This window comes from Schistocerca nitens, chromosome 3 (genome assembly GCF_023898315.1).
Source record: "Schistocerca nitens isolate TAMUIC-IGC-003100 chromosome 3, iqSchNite1.1, whole genome shotgun sequence".
In the NCBI taxonomy this organism is placed as follows: Eukaryota; Metazoa; Arthropoda; class Insecta; order Orthoptera; family Acrididae; genus Schistocerca; species Schistocerca nitens.
Genome location: NC_064616.1, coordinates 850,033,877 through 850,052,683, shown reverse-complemented (window position 1 = coordinate 850,052,683; position 18,807 = coordinate 850,033,877). Strand labels below are relative to the sequence as shown.

The following is an 18,807-nucleotide window of genomic DNA, read 5'->3' as shown; positions in this document are numbered from 1 at the left end:
CGCTGCAGAGAAAGAAACTGTGGGGAATATTCACAAACGCTTGTGCAAAGTCTATGGAGCATCTGCTGTCGATAGAAGTACAGTTAGTCGCTGGGCACGTAGGCTGAGGTCATCAGAAGGCGGTTTGGCGGAGTTCCACGATTTGCAGTGGTCGGGGAGACCATCCACGGCTGTCACATCTGACATGTTGCAGCGAGCTGATATCATTCGCGAGGACAGACATTCGTGGAGCATATTTGGAGGACGATGAGGAGGTGATTCACACAGTGAAGCACTGGCTCCGCCCCCAGGACAAGGATTGGAACCGACAGGGCATACACGCCCTTGTTTCGCGCTTTAGGGAGGCCATAGAACGGGATGGAGATTACGTGCAAAAATAGGGTGTGTAGATAAAACACCATTCTTTCATGTTTGCGATTCTCATTATGTTCAATAAAGAATTGTTGAAAAAAAATGCGGTGCATTACTTTCTGGGCAACCCTCGTAAATGTCGTATGGCATTGTAGGTTGGGATATCCCACAGGGGTGTTCTTCCCTCCTTCACTCTGGCCCCTTTCCTTGTTCGTATAGGAGAGTTGCGTCATAGTTTTCTTTGTAGAGTAGTTATTGTAATGGATGTGTGTATAGTGTGGTGTTCTGTTTGAGTTATATTATGATGATGATGATGATGATGATGATGATGATGATATGGAGAGAAGGGAGAGGGTGAACCTTGATGCCGGCACATAGCCTAATCCTCTCGAATTGCATCAAGGGCCCTGCCGTGTTTAAAATCCCCATCCGACAGTCGTAAGACACTGCGGAGAGGTTGGCAATAAAACTGAGGACATTAACGCAAACTCTGGGGATCAGCAACTTTATGGTACCACCTCTCCTCCCCTTGCCAGCAAAATACTGGCAGTGAAAATTTCATGCATCCCGCGTTTCGAACGACCTTACCTCCGAGGCACAAAGGCGTGCTAATCAATCTCAGCTATAGAGGTGGTCTACGAATGCATGACGTCGCTATGATGTACGCCAATTCGCTGAGCAACTTCTCATGCTGACAACTCTTCTTGTTGTAGGGCGATGAAGTGCATACTTTTTAATCTTGAAATGGCTCTTAAGAGACTCGACAGACTGAAGTTCCACGTTACCCGATTCACGTTTTCTCTATTGAAGAGAAAGAGTGCACTCCACTGGGGTGCACTGAGAATCAGGTTACCTTTTGACACCACTACATGGGTGGTTGTACATAGCTATTCCCTGTTGTCAAAAGGGTGTTGAGAAAGAGGTTCCGAAAAAAGGGGAAAAAGAAAAATACGCACACGAACTATGCAAGTCATAACGGTGGTGTAATATTTTTTCAGCAGTTTATATAATTCCGCATGTTTCTCGTACAAAGCGACCAGTTGATTGTTTACAGGTTGTAAATGTGAACTCATGTTCCTTTTAGGTTGTCTCTGTGGTTGAAAATATTAAGGTTGAGGTCAGACTCTCGTGGGGAGTGGTAAGATGTCGTAATTGCATTAGAGTAGTTGCTAACGCTAAACAGAGTTCACATCCATTTACAAACACTTTTTCTAGCTCTTGTCATTCATGGACAAATTATAAGAAATAAATTCCTTGAATCATGTTTTTGTATACGTACGTAGCTGAGTGGTCACTGTGTCTGACGCCCATGTGGAGAAACTAGGTTCGATTCCCGGTACAACCAGGAATTTTTCGTTCACAGGAGGAACGGCGTGCAGCAAGCCTCGTGAGGCTAAAAGAGGCGCTGTTTGAATGAGAAGTATCGGCCTCAGAGTTCAAAGGGATGACCACGTTTCCCACCAGATGCATTCTACTGAATCCATCGGCAAAGGATGTTTGGGCGGCCGTTAGTATCATGCAATCGTCAGGATCTGATATTGACGTTAGTTTAGTTAGTTTGAATAACCCCTTAAGACTACAGCGGATGGCCCCTAACTTTCATTTTAGTCAATATTAATGCAAGCAATGAAGTCATCAGTATCTACATCTACATCCATACTCCGCAAGCCACCAGACGGTGTGTGGCGGAGGGTACCCTGAGTACCTTTATCGGTTCTCCCTTCTATTCCAGTCTCGTATTGTTCGTGGAAAGGAGGATTGTCGGTATGCTTCTGTGTGGGCTGTAATCTCTCTGATTTTATCCTCATGGTCTCTTCGCTAGATATACGTAGGAGGGAGCAATATACTGCTTGACTCCTCGGTGAAGGTATGTTCTCGAAACTTTAACAAAAGCCCGTACCGAGCTACTGAGCGTCTCTCCTGCAGAGTCTTCCACTGGAGTTTATCTATCATCTCCGTAACGGTTTCGCGATTACTAAATGATCCTGTAACGAAGCGCGCTGCTCTCCGTTGGATCCTCTCTATCTCTTCTATCAATCCTATCTGGTACGGATCCCATACTGCTGAGCAGTATTCAAGCAGTGGGCACACAAGCGTACTGTAACCTACTTCCTTTGTTTTCGGATTGCATTTCCTTAGGATTCTTCCAATGAATCTCAGTCTGGCATCTGCTTTACCGACGATCAACTTTATATGATCATTCCATTTTAAATCACTCCTAATGCGTACTCCCAGATACAAAGACTGAATAGATGCTCTGTTTCGAATCCCTACTTTTCAGCATTCTGCCGCTTGCTGATGACGTAAGTTAGTACTCCAAGGGAACGAGTGTTTTCAACTAGTACGATAAGCTAATGTCCTATTTGAGGTGGTCAGGTTGGGATTTTGAATTAATAAAGTGAAAATAAAATTGAATAAAATGCATAGCACGTTCAGTGGCCTCAGTGACGCTGTACCAGAGATGATGACCGATCCTGTTCTAAGCTCCATGCAATTTATTAGTATTCTACCAAAGAAAGAGTAATCTAAATAACCCACACAGATAGGAGACCCCAAAACCAAAAAAATACGGTTCATTATTTTCCAGATTTGTGTGCCCATTCTCCGTTACAGTATATAACAATTCAATATTATTTTCTATGAAAATTCCAAGCGGCTCGAGTACGGTGGGTACTACGACAGGCTATACGCCACAACTGCTCATCTTGCGGCTCCAGCGAGAACATGGACCACGCAATTAGCATACAAGATGCCATGCTGCCGCCACATTGAATCTGAATCCTAGGACAGAATGTGCATCGGTTGCAGACCACAGGCTGGCCTCTCCTGTTGGCAGCTGCTCCGCCTGGCAACAAAGAGGAATAAAGAGAAAATGAGGAAAATGAAATGCCACTCCAAAATAAGGCCAGCACCAAGACCGGAAACTCATCTGCAAGGCTTGAAATCCACGTCAACACTCCATTCACAGTACTGAAATTTGTTGTTGTCGAGGTATTTCTTGCTGGTTTCTACCATGCAGACCAACCGTATACTAGGAGATTGCCTATGGTGCTGGGATTGCCTTTGTACTGATGCTGGGCTTTAGATGTTTCTTCAGACTCTTCAGTTCACGTATTAGACAGTTTCAGTATTGTGCCATACTGTTATGAGTGTCATAGCCAGCCCTTGGTGAGCTTTTTTGTGTGAAACAATGTAATCACAGTTCTTGTCACCAACAAACCACTGCCAACTGCAGTCGGAAGAAAGATGTTACTCCTCGTCTCTTGCACAGACTTTCGGGAAATTAATATTGCCCAGTAGCAAACTTGAGTGAAAAGCAATACTAAGGATATTCAGCAATCTTTTCTCTACAATTGGTATTGTTTCTATCCTCTAAAAGTAGCTATCTTGTCATATACAATAAGCTCCCATTCACATGTTACTTTGCCAATAGCGCACACAGGTGAAAAGACTGATTGTTTTTCCCACATTTCCGAAAGGCATTCAACAAAGTATTATGCTATCGATTGATAAAAAAGTCGTATAGCGTGGTTGACTGGGAGAATCCGGGGGGTAGTTTCAGCTGCCTTCCTCATACTTTGTGAAGGAAAGGTTGCTGATAATAAATGTTGAGATAGTGCACTGACAATGGTATTGTCTGCAGGAAAGCATCATAATATGGATAACAGTAAGAAGACAGTCTTACCTAGGCAGGAATTCCACTTGGCGCAATAGACGATGGCTTGGTTGAGTAAGAGGCGAGAAGCAATAAGGGATCGAAACCTTAATAATAATTCCATGTGGCTCAACCCCTTGGTGCAGAAATTTCAATAGGAGACCACTTCTGCGACTTGCGTGTCGCTAACGTACGTATCCCAATAATCCTGCCGGGGAAGGGAGACCTAGGGTACAATTTAACGTGGATTCACAAGCACGTGTCGTTCCTGTCGATACTTCACATCATTGATAGGTAAGAGCCAGGACAAAGGCAGACTGAATTATTCCATGGTCCGACCGGAATTTGATCCCGTAAATTTTCAGTTTCCAGGCCGGCACTTTACGGCTAATTGTACGACGTCAGGTATAGCAAAGCCTTAGTATATGGTAAAGAAGTAAAGTGACTTTGATAATTCAGTGAAACGTCAGGGAGTAACGCTATGAACCATTATGAATGGGAAAGAAAATGGGAAATCATTTATTAGTAGGACAAAGAAAGGACTGAAAGAGTTGCAACTGTTTCTACATCTACATCCATACTCACAAGCTACCTGACGGTGTGAGGTGGAGGGTACCTTGAGTACCTCTATCGGTTCTCCCTTCTATTCCAGTCTCGTATTGTTCCTAGAAAGGAGGATTGTCGGTATGCCTCTGTGTGGGCTCTAATCTCTCTGATCTTATCCTCATAGTCTCTTCGCGAGATACACGTAGAAGGGAGCAATATACTGCTTGACTCCTCGGTGAAGGTATGTTCTCGAAACTTCAACAAAAGCCCGCACCGAGCTACTGAGCGTCTCTTGCAAAGTCTTCCACTGGAGTTTATCTATCATCTCCATAACGCTTTCGCGATTACTAAATGATCCTGTAACGAAGCGCGCTGCTCTCCGTTGGATCTTCTCTATCTCTTCTATCAACCCTATCTGGTACGGATCCGACACCGGTGAGCAGTATTCAAGCAGTAGGCAAACAGGTGTACTGTAGCCTACTTCCTTTGTTTTCGGACTGAGAAAAGAGAAAAGTATAATTTATCTCTGAAGGAGATCATATAAAGTCTCGCGTGCGATCCAATCTGGAGTGCTACTCCAGTATTTGAGATCCTAATAAACTTTATCTGAAGAAAAAAGACCAAAGTAATTCAGAGACGTGTTGTTAAATATAATATTACAGTGCCTGTGTTATTCCGAATTATGATGCAATATCGTATTTATCGCCAACACCCGGCAAGCGACTTTCAAAATAAAATGTCTCGCCTGTACGGTAATACGCACTATGTGATCAAAAGTATCCGCAGCAGCTCGACCATGAAATCCAAGTATTCTCACCTCCTGCCTAACTGTCATAGTATTTGCAGTGGATCCTGATTCAGTTTGGAATTCCTGTTTGAAGGTCTGGATCAATGTCTGCCTATTACACATTATGAACCTCTTCAACTGTCGGCGGTCCCTGTCAGTCAACAGACGAGGTCGATCTGTACGCTTTTGTGCTGTACGTGTCCCTTCACGTTTCCACTTCACTATCACATCGGAAACAGTGGACCTAGGGATGTTTAAGAATGTGGTAATCTCGTGTAAAGACATATGACACAAGTGACACCTAGTCACCTAATCACATTTGAAGTCTTTGAGTTCCGAACAGCGCCCCATTCTGCTCTCTCACGATGTCTAAAGGCTACCGAGGTCGCTGATTTGGAGTACCTGGCAGTAGGTGGCAGCACAATGCACCTAATATGAAAAACGTATGTTTCTGGGGGTGTTCGGATACTTTTGAACACTTAGTGTGCATAACGTATGTACGAGTGCAGGTTCTAGACTCATGTTTGACAACATGTGGAAGTTTGAGTTGGGGCTTAAGTTGTGCTCAGATAGCCTAATGCAAAGGCAACTGCTCTCGATAAGCTATTCAGATGGTAGAGCACTTGCCCACAAAAGGCAAAGGTCCCGAGTTCGAGTCTCAGTCTGACACACAGTTTTAATCTGCCAGAAAGTTTCATATCAGTGCACGCTCTGCTGCAGAGTGAAAATCTCATTCTGGAAATATCCCCCAGGCTGTGGCTAAGCCATGTCTCCGCATTATCCTTTCTTCCAGGAGTGCTAGTTCTACAAGGTTCGCAGGAGAGCTTCTGTGAAGTTGTAGCTCAGTTGGTAGAGCACTTGCCCGCAAATGGCAAAGGTCCTGAGTTTGACTCTGTCTGGCACACAATTTTAATCTGCCAGGAAGTTTCATATCAGTGCACACTCTGCTGCAGAGTGAAAATATCATTCTGGAATCGAGGGATGGTTTGAACACAAAAGTACTTTACTAGGCATGGTACTGTTACAATCGGTAATGATGTTGCCTTCCTCCAACCTTTAAAGTGACTTACTTTTGTAAGAGGATGTACAGTTTAACAAAAATTCTGAACCATGGTGCAACACAGCATTTTGGACAGAAACAAACACTACCAGAGGTGAAATTAATGAAAAGTTAAAAGATAAAAATCCTAGAGGTAATAAAATGGGGTCACAGGTATCTTGCCATTATCATGCTCTTCACTGAATTACAGTTAACAGGTTCCGGATCCTAAGAGACATAAAGATATGCTGGAAAATCTTACCTAAATATCAAGGATAACACATTTACGAAACACATTTGGTGTTTATATTTATCTTATTCTTCCTGCTCCCCAAGTTTTTTGCTTATTTTAATATGCATCAAGTACCAATGCATAAGTTTACAGTAGCTGTGAAATGTACATCAGTAGCCAATAGTATTTAATTTCACCTATTAAGATTAATAAGTTCACATTGTAAAACACAAGAGAATTAAGGAAATATCTGTGATCACAGTTTGAGAAATACTGTTTTCAACTTGACTGCTGTATGGAACACACTCATGGAATAGTTTTCTGAACTTACGTTTTTTAACATAATACTGATGAACAGGCACAACAGTGTCAATCATTAACTACAAAATATAACAGTTATGTATTAATTACAGGGCAGCTAAAATTACAAGAGAGTCATCTGGAACTTAATGATTATTTCCAAGAGCCAGCTCAATTTTGGTATATATGGTTGAGAGATCACTGTCAGTAAGTAAATCACTTCTTTTTACTACTTTCCTCGTAATGTAAGAATGCAGCAGTTGGTAGTAATGCAGAATTAATTCAACAAATACATTTATAATGCTCCAGCTAAAATGATATCTATGTCAAGAACTTTTGGCATATCTCACTTCTGTGTGCTGAGATTCATGTGCTGTGCACACTTATCCTTTGTATAAAAATAAAATTCAATTCAGAAAAATTTTCAAATCAAATGGAACAGAAAGACTGATCTGTATTTACCTTCATGATGCATGAATCCCAGTAAGTATTAATCTGAACGTTATTGTGAGCTATTTGTATGTGTTTTTGTCAACTGTACTGTGTGTGTTGAAGATAAGCACTGACCAGGCTTTCAGTCTCTCTGAGTTTACCAATTTTCTTAGTTGAATTTTCTCTTTCTGTCTAAGCTCCCCTAATAAATTCCAGTTTCTTCCCACAAGGTGGAATCTCTTGCTCTGAAAGTAAGAATTGTGGTAATATACTGTACTTTTATGTATTTCTGTCTGTATTTGTACAGGAATAACAACAGCCTTCTCATCTATGAATATTTCTCTTTTATTTGCAATTATTACAATGAAGATTAACATAAGTAATTTGCAAGGCATTAATTAATGTTTATTAAGGAAGGATTACTGTGTTCACTAATACAATGCCACTTAAAATGTAATCAATAGTGTTGTATAGACTCCATGCAGCTGATTTCTGTCAACAAGTCTCTAATTTACTCAATGGGGTGTGTAGGACTGCCTAGTACTAATCATAACAAGGACATTGAGAGTGTAGGAAAGACACACTATAGATTTTTAGAATGAGTGGGAGTCACTTAGTAGTCCACTTAAAGGAATGAGATGTACAACAATATATTGTATTGCATGTTATTGTTGCATTTTTTTATTATGAGAAATGGTAGAAGAATGTTCTTGCTATGCCAGTTTTTCAATTATTTTTTAAAAGTGAGACTGTGATGAAGCAAGCCATCTGCCTCCTTAAATTCATTTTATTTTCATTTTTGCCTAATTACCATTAACATGCATGAGTATAATCTGCATTTCCATAAAAGAGAAAGGTTGTCCATCACTCTCAAGCAATATAGCACCAGGTCTAATTTTGTGCTGTTTTGTGTATGTAATTAATTTCCTAATTTATTTTGACCGTTTCTAGTTAATATCTTAAGTACACTGATGACAGAAACACATGAAAGTAGATTACCACACTCCTTACTTCCAGAACAAGAGATTCCACCTACAGGAAAGAAACTGTAGTTTACTAAAGGGAGGTTGGATAGAACGAGAAAATTCAAATGAGGAAATTATTAAACTCAGAGGGACTGGAACCCTGGCCAGTAGTTATCTTCAACACACACAGTACAGCCAACAAAAGCACATAAAAATAGTTCACAGTACATAAATACAATATCAGGAGGAAAATGACATAAATTACTCCACATTAATGTTGTACTTAGCACAAAAGGGGTGCACAATGCAGCAACAAAAATTTACTTATCCTGTCACATAAAATGTCTGACAGACAACAAAGTAAAATTTGAAAACAAACTGATAATGTTACTGCTTGACAACACCTTCTATGCCATAAAAGAAATTCTGTTATTGTAATCTATGAAAGGTGGTGGGTAGGAATTACTGACATCTGCATATTAAAAAAAATGTTCAGCATGTAGCTGTATTTACAAATTAATTATTAATTTTAGTGTATAATGGCTTGTTTCATCATTATGATTTATCATGCAAAATTATCCATGGAATATGAAACTAATTAACTAGGTAACTTAACACTTTTGGCTTACCAAACTTTTTTTCACAGATGTTTTCAGGACACTAATAGAACCAGAATTTGACCCAGCCTTACATGTCTTTGTTTCTTTTAGATGGTATAATGACATAAATTTTGAAATATGTAGGTGGATTTTGTTATTAAGAAAGACAATGGCTTCATCAGTATCTAAACATGTTTCAACTTCAGTATATGCCCTGAAGCAGAGAACTTATAGGCTATTAATTAGATTTTTGGCATAAGACAACTCATGTTCTTGGATGTGGTACTGTTGTGTGGATAAGCATATGTACATCCAGGTATATACGAAAATATATATCACATAATACTCCTATTGAAAGGAGACTGGATATCATGTCTCAAGGTGGGCCAATGTCAGTCAAGCAAATTGCTTTTATGTAACAATTTTTGATGAGTGATTTGACTTCATCATGGTATATTATTAACCAGTTGAATTAAGGTAATAAATAATTATTTTGTCAAAATGAGAAACTTCATCTTCTACAAATGCTTTAAAAAGCTATAAAACATGTATGTTAATTTTCATGCTTTTGGAAATTACATTAAAAATTGAATTTCAGATGTGATCTGTGCTATAACCATACTACTCATCAAAGAAACTTAAATATACTTACAGTTCCCAGTGATATTAAACCTCAGAACTGCTGGATATCAAATGACCAACTTCTTGTGGAATGTAAGTATTTAGTTAAGTTGATTACCTATAATGCCCAGAGTATCTCATGATGGCATTATTGTAAGAAAAATCTGTATTGTATCTTTCAAACAGGCATTCTTAAGTAAGTTTTGTATTTTGTTCCTCCTTATATTGAATGAAAATTAAAGAGGCCTTTGCAGGAAAAGAAGCAGCTGTATGAATATCAACAGCTCCGATGGAAAACCAGTACTAAGCAAAGAAAGGAAAGCTTAAAAGTGGAAGTAGTACATAGAGGGTTTATACAAGGAAGATGAAGTTGAAGGCAGTATTATAGAAAGGGAAGAGGATGTAGATGAAGATGAGATGGGAAATATCTTACTGCGAGAAGAATTTGACAGAGCACAGAAAGACCTAAGTCAAAACAACTCAACTGCAGTAGAAGACATTGTGTCAGAACTTTTGATAGCCTTGAGAGAGCCAGCTGTGTCAAAACTAGTGCATCTGGTGTGCAAGATGTTTGAGACAGGTGAAATACCCTCAGACTTCAAGAAGAATATTATAATTGCAATTCCAAAGAAAGCAGGTGCTGACATGTGTAAGTATTACTAAAGTCAGTTGCAAAATATTAACATGAATTCTTTACAGAAGAATGGTATAACCAGTAGAAGCCAACCTCAGGGAAGATGACTCTGGATTCCAGAGAAATGCATGAACACGCAAGGCAATACTGACTTAGGTCAAGGAAAGGCAAACTAACATTTATAGCATTTATAGCATTTGTAGATTTAGAGAAAGTTTTTGACAATGTTGACTCGAATACTCTCTTTGAAGTTCTGAAGGTGGCAGGTGTAAAATACAGGGACCTTTACGCTATTTACAACTTCTAAAGAAGCCAGTTATAAGAGTCAAGGAACAAGAAAGGGAAGCAGTGGTTGAGAAGGGAGTGAGTCATGTTTGTAGCCTATCCCCTATGTTATTCAATCTGTACATTGAGCAAGCAGTAAAGGAAACCAAAGAAAAATTTGGAGTAGGAATTAAAGTTCAAGGAGAAGAAATAAAAACTTTGAGGTTTGCCAATGACATTGTAATTCTGTCAGGGAAAAATGGAAATGAGTGTATGGCATCATTGGCCGGGAGGCCCCATCTGGGGAAGTTCAGCCACCATGTGCAAGTCTTACTTCAGTCGACACCACATTGGGTGACTTGCACGCCGGTGATGGGGATGAAATGATGATAAGGACAACACGACACCCAGTCCCTGAGAGGAGAAAATCTCCAACCCAACTGGGAATCGAATCCGGGCCCACTTGCATGGGAGGCGAGTATGTTACCACCCAGCTAAGCAGGCGGACTCTAGGGGAAACAGCAAAGGACTTGGAAGAGCAGCTGAATGGATGGGCAGCTCCTTGAAAGGAGGATATAAGATGATCGTCAAAAAAAGGATAATAGGATGCAGTCAAATTAAATCAGATGATGCTGAGGAGATTAGATTATGGAATGAGACAATTAAAATAATAGTTTTTTATATTTAGACAGCATAACAACTGATGATGGCTGACATAGAGAGAACATAAAATGTAGATGGGCAACGATAAGAAAATAGTTTCTGAAGAAGAGAATTTTGTTAACACTGAATATACATTTAAGTATTAGGAAGCCATTTCTGATGGTATTTGTCTGGAGGGTAGCCATGTATGGAAGTGAAATATGAACAACAAACAGTTTAGGCAAGAAGAGGATAGAGACTTTTGAAATGTGGTGTTACACAGGAATGCTGAAGGTTAGGTGTGTAGATCATGTAACTAATGAGTAAGTACTGAATTGACTTGTGGAGACAAGAAATCTGTGGCACAACTTGAATAAAAGAAGCGATCAGTTGATAGGAATAATTCGGAGACACCATGTGATCACCAATTTAGTGTTTGAGGGATGTGTGGGTGGTTAAAATTGTAGAGGGAGACCAAGAGATGAATACAGTAAGCAGATTCACAAAGGTTTAAGTTAGAGTAGTTGCTCTGAGATGAAGAGGCTTGCACATGATGGAGCAGTATGAAGAGCTGCATCAAACCAGTCTTTGAACTGAAGACCACAACAATTTTTATCATATTGTGCTTTACTATTCACTTAGAGCAAAATGTGAAATATTAATTAACCACATTTAAAAATTGTTGAGAATCTTTCTCTTAATTGGACAGACCCTCTCTTCTGAAATTAAAGTTACTGTTTCTCATAATAATAAAATAAATAAATAAATAAAAAAAAAAAAGATTCGTAGATGATGAGAAAGTACCAGAAAGATCTGTGAGAAAGTCATGTAGATGAACAGTTGGCCAAATAATCAAGTAAATATGTTGGCAGGAGGAAGACATGCACACACATGTGAGCTTATGCGCTTGCACTGACACCCATTAAAGTATTTTCTGTAATTTTTTTCTTTAAAGGTAATTAGTTCCATATTGCAGGAATATCTTATGAATTACCAGATAAGTTACCAGACAATTTACTGGCAAAAGTGGCCTGTCCTTAAATGCACACTTTACTGAAATGTAATGAAAAGGATTTGTCTGTGTTATACTAACAGGACGATAACAACAGAAAACTGTTAATGTGTCTAAAAGGTAATCTAAAATGCTTAATGATATCAATAACTAAAATGGTACAAATAAAGTGAATACTGTATTTTGAAAAGAGCTTACATATGAGTTAATTTCATAGAATGTATAGCCCACATAGGAGTTAATTTCATAGAGTGTATAGCAGCAGGTTAATAAAATACAGTGAAAAATGCTTGCTGTAACAATTTTTGAATTTGAAATTTTAAATGAAGATAACTGAATAAGTAATCAGTCATCTTCTGCTACATATCAATAATAACTGCAGTAAATAAGTACTGTCGTTTCTGTTACTCTGTGTGTATCTGTGAACATAATCAACACTGTGACTGACAATGAGGTGATGATTAAGAATATAAAAGTATCTCTAGAATAATTTTGCAACAGTCTTGTTCTGAAAAAAAGTCATAGGGAAACTTACGTTATTTATGAATGAAATACAAGAGTATTTGAAATTTCTTACAGACAATAGCATGTATATAATTTAACAGTCAGCCAACTGGTTGCACACAATTTTAAAAAAACACAATAACCAGGTTTTGATAGCTCTAAGACTGTCTTCATCAGAATAATAAAAGTTTTACCATTCTGATGAAGATAGTCTTAGAGATATCAGAACCTGGTTTATGTGTTTTTAAAAAAATGGTTGGCTGACTGTTAAATTTTATATAATTGAATACATGGTTGCTGAGTGCACAGCCACAAAATGTTTAAAATATCACGTACATAAACAGAATTTTATGAAAATTTCTGTATTTCCATAATCTATTGACGCAGCATATAGGTCCAGAGTCATCTGACCATTTTCAGATGTATTCTGGTGAAATTTCTCTAAGTACTTTATTTACTGAACTATCAGTATCATGCAGTTTGGAGATTGATACACAGAACATGGAGGGATTTTGCTGGAGTTGAATATGTGCTGTAATACTGCCTTAACCATCTAAGGCAAAAGTAAATGGTTTATCTTACCACACAATTTCTTCTTTAAATATGGCAACTGAAAGTCCTTGGTGTAAAATAAATAATGGAAGGAATGAAAGTAACAACTCATTATTTATTTGAGGCACTGAGTGATAAATAGGCACATAAACAAGATTAAAACCAATGCTAAGCTTTCAGATGATGTACTCCTTCATAGCTAACTACAGAATAGACATAAAAAGACATACATATGAATGTGACATTATTTTAGTCAACTACGTTATGTCACTACTGGGGTGAGGGGTTTTATCAGGTGAAATATGTGAGGGGGGCAGGAAGCAGGAAGGGGAGGGATGGCAGGAGGTAAGGAGAGTTGATAACAGGGAGGGAGATGTAGCAAACACATAGGATAGTGATGTGGCACTGGTGAGCTCTCTCTGGTGCAGATGAAGGGTTGCATGTAGGACACAATGACGTGGTAGAGAGGATTGGGAAGGGGAAATATGGCAGAGGAGACAGTGAACAGAAGGATGTGAGTGTAGAATAAGTGAAGTCAGGAGGATGAGGGCAGGGGTGGAGTCTGGTGTGGGACAGGGGATAGTGAAGATTGGAGTTAGAAAGATTATAGGCTAAAAGGATGTGTTGTAAGAATGCTTCACATGTAGATAGTTAAGTGATGCTGGTATGGACTGGGAGGATTCAGATGGCAGTGGTTGTGAAGCAGCTATTGTAATCAAGCATGTTGTGCAAATGCCACATGGACACATGACACTAAATTCTCCAATCACCCTATGAACGAGTTGCAGAGGGTCAACCCTGTCATTATCCAAATAACTCCACATTGGAACCACTTAATCATATTTCATATGCTTCAACATGGTTTTGACTACTTGTCATGCCCAGAAATGAGGAATATCCTACCCACATTCCTTCGCATCCATTCCAAAATGGTGTTTCACCATTAAATCAATCTACAACATACCCTGAATCAACCTCAAACCACTCCTATTCGAAACTCCTTGTCATGTGGGCTATATCTCTGTGGAAGACCAAAGAGCAGGAGTTGTTCTAACTACCAGCCTAGCACATTCTATTTCACTCCAGTCATAGCTATATTCTATCCTGTCAGAAGCACAGCCACCTGTAATAAGTCATATCATAAAGCAATTTTGCTGTAAATTTTGCACATCCTTTTATGTGGGCATGAATGCCAATCATCTTACTAATATCAACAGCCAACACCAAGTGTTCAGTGAGAGCAAAGTTGACTACATTGTGGCAGAGAATATTCCTGAATGCAGCATGCTTGTTTTTAATGACTGCTACACAGTCCACACAATCTTGAAACACCAGTTCTCTCATAAATACCAACATCTTTGAATTACATATTTGGGTGTTGTCCTTTGATCCAGAAATTGTCCTGGCCTCAAACTCCACTTGACTCTGTCCCACACCCACCTCCATCGCTGTCACCATGGCCACTACCTCACTCATTCTGTACTCATATCATCCACTCTACAATCTCTCTCTTCCTCTGTTCTATACCCCTTCTCATTCTACTCCACACCACTGTGCACACACAGCTCCCCCTGCCTGTGGCACATAGAGCCAACTGGTATAACATTCTTATCCATCACTGTGTTTGCTACCTCTCCTTTGCACCTATCAACCACCCTACTCCCCAACCCTTTCTGTCCTCCCCCACTTCCCTTATCGTGTGGCCTACACCATCAGATACAAACCCTCACCATAGTTGAGCTGCAGTGCTGGTGCAGTGTAGTTGACTTGGATAACATAGCAGTGCAAGTGTATGTCTGTATGTATGTGTGTGGGTGAGTGTTATGTGATTACCTCAGGAGTAGGACAGTGTTTGGAAAGCTTAGCAATATTTTGTGTCTTGTATGCACGTCTTATCGACCATTCACACCTCGACTACCATTATTCTCAATTTCCTGTTTTAAATAGAATGCTAGATAGATATTTTAATTACTTAATGCAACTGAAAATTATTGGACATTAAGATGATGATAGTTTCATCTTTCAGAATTTTCACTTTTAGGCTTATTATTGGAGTATATTTATTGTCATGTATTTCCTGAAGGAAATTTTAGTTTTGCATTTAAAATTTATCTTTGTGCCATCATCGCATAATTGAGATACATCTGAAAGGATTATTTGTTTTCCTTTAGTAACATTTATTGCAGAACTTTCACACAATCAATTATTTAATAGCATGTGCCACTGGATTTTAAAGAAAATATGAGACCTTAGTTGGTTGTTCATACAAATGACTCTCACATATTCAAAAGATGACAGGTTTCAGTCTCACAACAATGTAGCTGAATGTCTAGGTGGTGTTAGCTCTGAGGAAGGCATTGTCAGAAACCTTAACTACAAATTCAGTCTTCTTTAAATGGATTTCTGCCACTCAATGCCACAGCTATATAGTGAGTCATTATCTTTTTTGTGTGAATTGTTTGGATGCCAATACAGAACTTTGTGTTGACTTGCTTGCCAGAACATACATGGTATTGTAAGGCATAACAGTAAAACAATCAATATTAAAATTGAAAGTACACTGAAGAGCCAAAGAAACTGGTACACCTGCCTAATATTGTGTAGAGTCCCCAGGAGCACTCAGAAGTGCCACAACATGACATGGCATGGACACAGACTAATCTCTGAAGTAGTGCTGGAGGGAATTGACACCAAGAGTCCTGCAGGGCTGTCCACAAATCCATGAGTATGGAGGGGGAGGGGGGAGGGTCAGAGAGCTCTTCTGCACAGCACGTTGCAAGGCATCCCAGATATGCTCAATAATGTTCATGTTTGGGGAGTTTGGCGGCCAGCGGAAGTGTTTAAACTCAGATAAGTGTTACTGGAGCCACTCTTGTAGCAATTCTCCTGCTGGAATTGCCCAAGTCTGTCGAAATGCATAATGCACCTGGATGCAGGTGATCAGACAGGATGCTTCCGTATGTGTCACTTGTCAGAGTTGTATCTAGAGGTATCAGGGGTCCCATATCACTCCAACTGCACCCACCCCACACCATGACAGAGCCTCCACCAGTTTGAAGAATCCACTGCTGACATGAAAGGTCCATGGATTCATGAGGTTGTCTCCATACCCATACACGCCTATCTACTCAATACAATTTGAAACAAGACTCATCCGAGCAGGCAACATGTTTCCAGTCATCAACAGTCCAACAGCAGTGTTGACAGACCAAGGCAAGGTGTAAGGGATTGTGTTGTGCAGTCATAAAGCATACACGAGTGGGTCTTCAGCTAAGAAAGTGCATATCGATGATTTTCATTGTATGGTTTGCATGCTGACACTTGTTGATGACCCAGCATTGAAATCTGCAGCAATTTGCTGAAGGGTTGCACTTCTGTCACATTGAACGATTCTCTTCAGTCATCATTGGTACCATTCTTGCAGGATCTTTTTCTAGCTGTAGCAGTGCGGAGATTTGATGTTTTACCTGATTCCTGATATTCATGGTACACTTGTGAAATAGTCATAAGGAAACTCCCCATTTAATCCCTACCTCATCGCTCATGTGCCGACTATAACACCATGTTCACACTCACTTAAACCTTGATAACATACCATTGTAGCAGCAGTAACCAATCTAACAACTGTGCCAGACACTTATCGCCTTATACAGGCATTGCTGATCGCAGCGTCTTATTCTGCTTGTTTACATATATCTGTACTTGAATAACCATGCCTACGCCAGTTTATTTGGTTCTTCAGTAGGAAGCATGGAATATTTTTCATAGAATTGATAACTTTTCTCAGATGTGATTAGGGTTGTGTAACATTTCACACAACTCACTGAATGACATGAGACTTAACCAGATGAAGAACAGCATAAAAGGTGAAATAAAGACCAGTGGTACCTACATATGTGGTAAGTGCAAAAGAGTATCTCCATCGGAAGCCTTCATAAGACTGAAAGTAAAGTAGTCAGAAAATGGATGGGCTCATAGTTGTCATGACAATGATTCATTAAATACTTTTGTAGTGCCCACATAGACTGGCAAAGAGTAAAAGGAGAAGAATGAAAAGAATCATATTGTTTATCATTTCAATAATGCACCTGAAAATCACAAAAATCAGATATGAGATTGTCAAACATGATTAAAGTTGAAAAGTAAAAGAAAAGTTAGATTAGGACTTAATATTGCATGAAGAACGAGGTCATTAAGTATGAAGCACCAACTCGAATTTTATAAGGGTTGGGGAGGATATCAGACATGTACTTTTCAAAGGAACCACTCTACTGGCATTTATCTGATTGATTTAGGGAAAAAGTAAAAAACCTAAGTCTGAATGATCAGACTGTGGTTGAAATACCTCTCATCCCGAATGAAACTCCAGTGTACTCAACTGGCTGAGGAGTGGAGCTGAGCAAGTAGTTTAGTAAGTTAATACATTTATATTCTATAGATTGCAAAATACTGATATCAGTCATGCAGTAGAAACACACAGTGAGGTACATGAACTGATATGTGGTTTGTGCTAATACCAACCAAGGTAAACAGTTTGAGATCATATATGATATGAAATCATTTTTTCACAAGGCACAGTACATAGATCAGTGGCTAGATACTAGTTTGTGATGTTCAATCCTCACTCAGAAAGTAAACTGAAGCCACAGTTTTTCAGCAGCAGAGTCACTAAGAATTGCAAGCCCATGCAGCACAACAGTTGTGGTAAATGAATCAATCCAGTGAGTACTGGAGGTGAACATCTTGATAGAAGGCATCGACCACAAGTGGCCATGAGCTCAGCTGTAGACACTTTTATTTGCAGTGTGCTGTTACTCGAGATGCCCATGTAAAACTGAATGTGGCCCATATGGACATGAGCACACACCAACAATGTGAAACACTGCCTTTGGTGGGTTAACAGTCCCAGCTGCATAAACACATCTGAAGTTTCTCTATCAGCAGTGCTACTATACATTAATTCCTTCCCTTAGTTATCCATGGATTATCTATTTTCTAAAGGATTCTCTGGATAACTTTTAAGGTAGCAACTTTCAAATATTGATACAAATTTCCTATGGAATAAATTGAATTTGATATTAGCATCTCATACCACCACTTTTAACTTGCTCTTACAACAAGGGCTCCTGTTCTCATTAACAAGCCTCACTGCTTTGCAGAAACCTGCCTCAGGGCTGTAAGTACTATATCATTTACTTCCAGTACTCGTGTATTATGATCAGACAGTCCATTAACAACTGGGTACACATTAGCTCTTTCAGCCTGAGCACTGTCAATAGAGATGTTATCAATCAGTTTCCTACTATCTTGCTGCACATGACATAGGTAACTGACAACTGAAATTAGATTGAAACATTAAAATAATGATGTTCTTATGTTCTTTCTCCCTATCTGTCTCTCATAAGAAATTGTATTGAAATCTCCACAAACCACTAACTGTTTCTTCTTGTCTGGCAGGTACTTCAACAATGAATCTAGATTTCTCACGAATATCTGGAAGTTTTGTAGAGGGGATCTGTAGACTGTTGCAAAAATCAGAGAAGTATTCTGCAGTAACAGCTTATAAGTTCATGCTTGTAGGTTCCGATCTATACAAAAACTATTTGTTTCAATATTTTTGACTTTGTGTCCAGCTTTTACATATGTTGCAGCTCCTCATTTTTCCTTGTTAC

General features: G+C 39.2%; 1 protein-coding gene across 3 annotated transcripts in view; it reads left to right on the top strand.

The window, feature by feature from the left end:
- The window catches only part of LOC126249788 (trimethyllysine dioxygenase, mitochondrial), a 595,126-nt gene that overhangs the window by 223,360 nt on the left and 352,959 nt on the right, over positions 1-18,807 (top strand). For all 3 annotated transcript variants that reach the window (XM_049951475.1, XM_049951476.1, XM_049951477.1), the window contains 2 exons: positions 7,024-7,117; positions 9,505-9,620. In XM_049951475.1, coding sequence (XP_049807432.1) covers positions 7,024-7,117; positions 9,505-9,620 — 210 coding nt within the window. The remainder of the gene's footprint in view (positions 1-7,023; positions 7,118-9,504; positions 9,621-18,807) is intronic.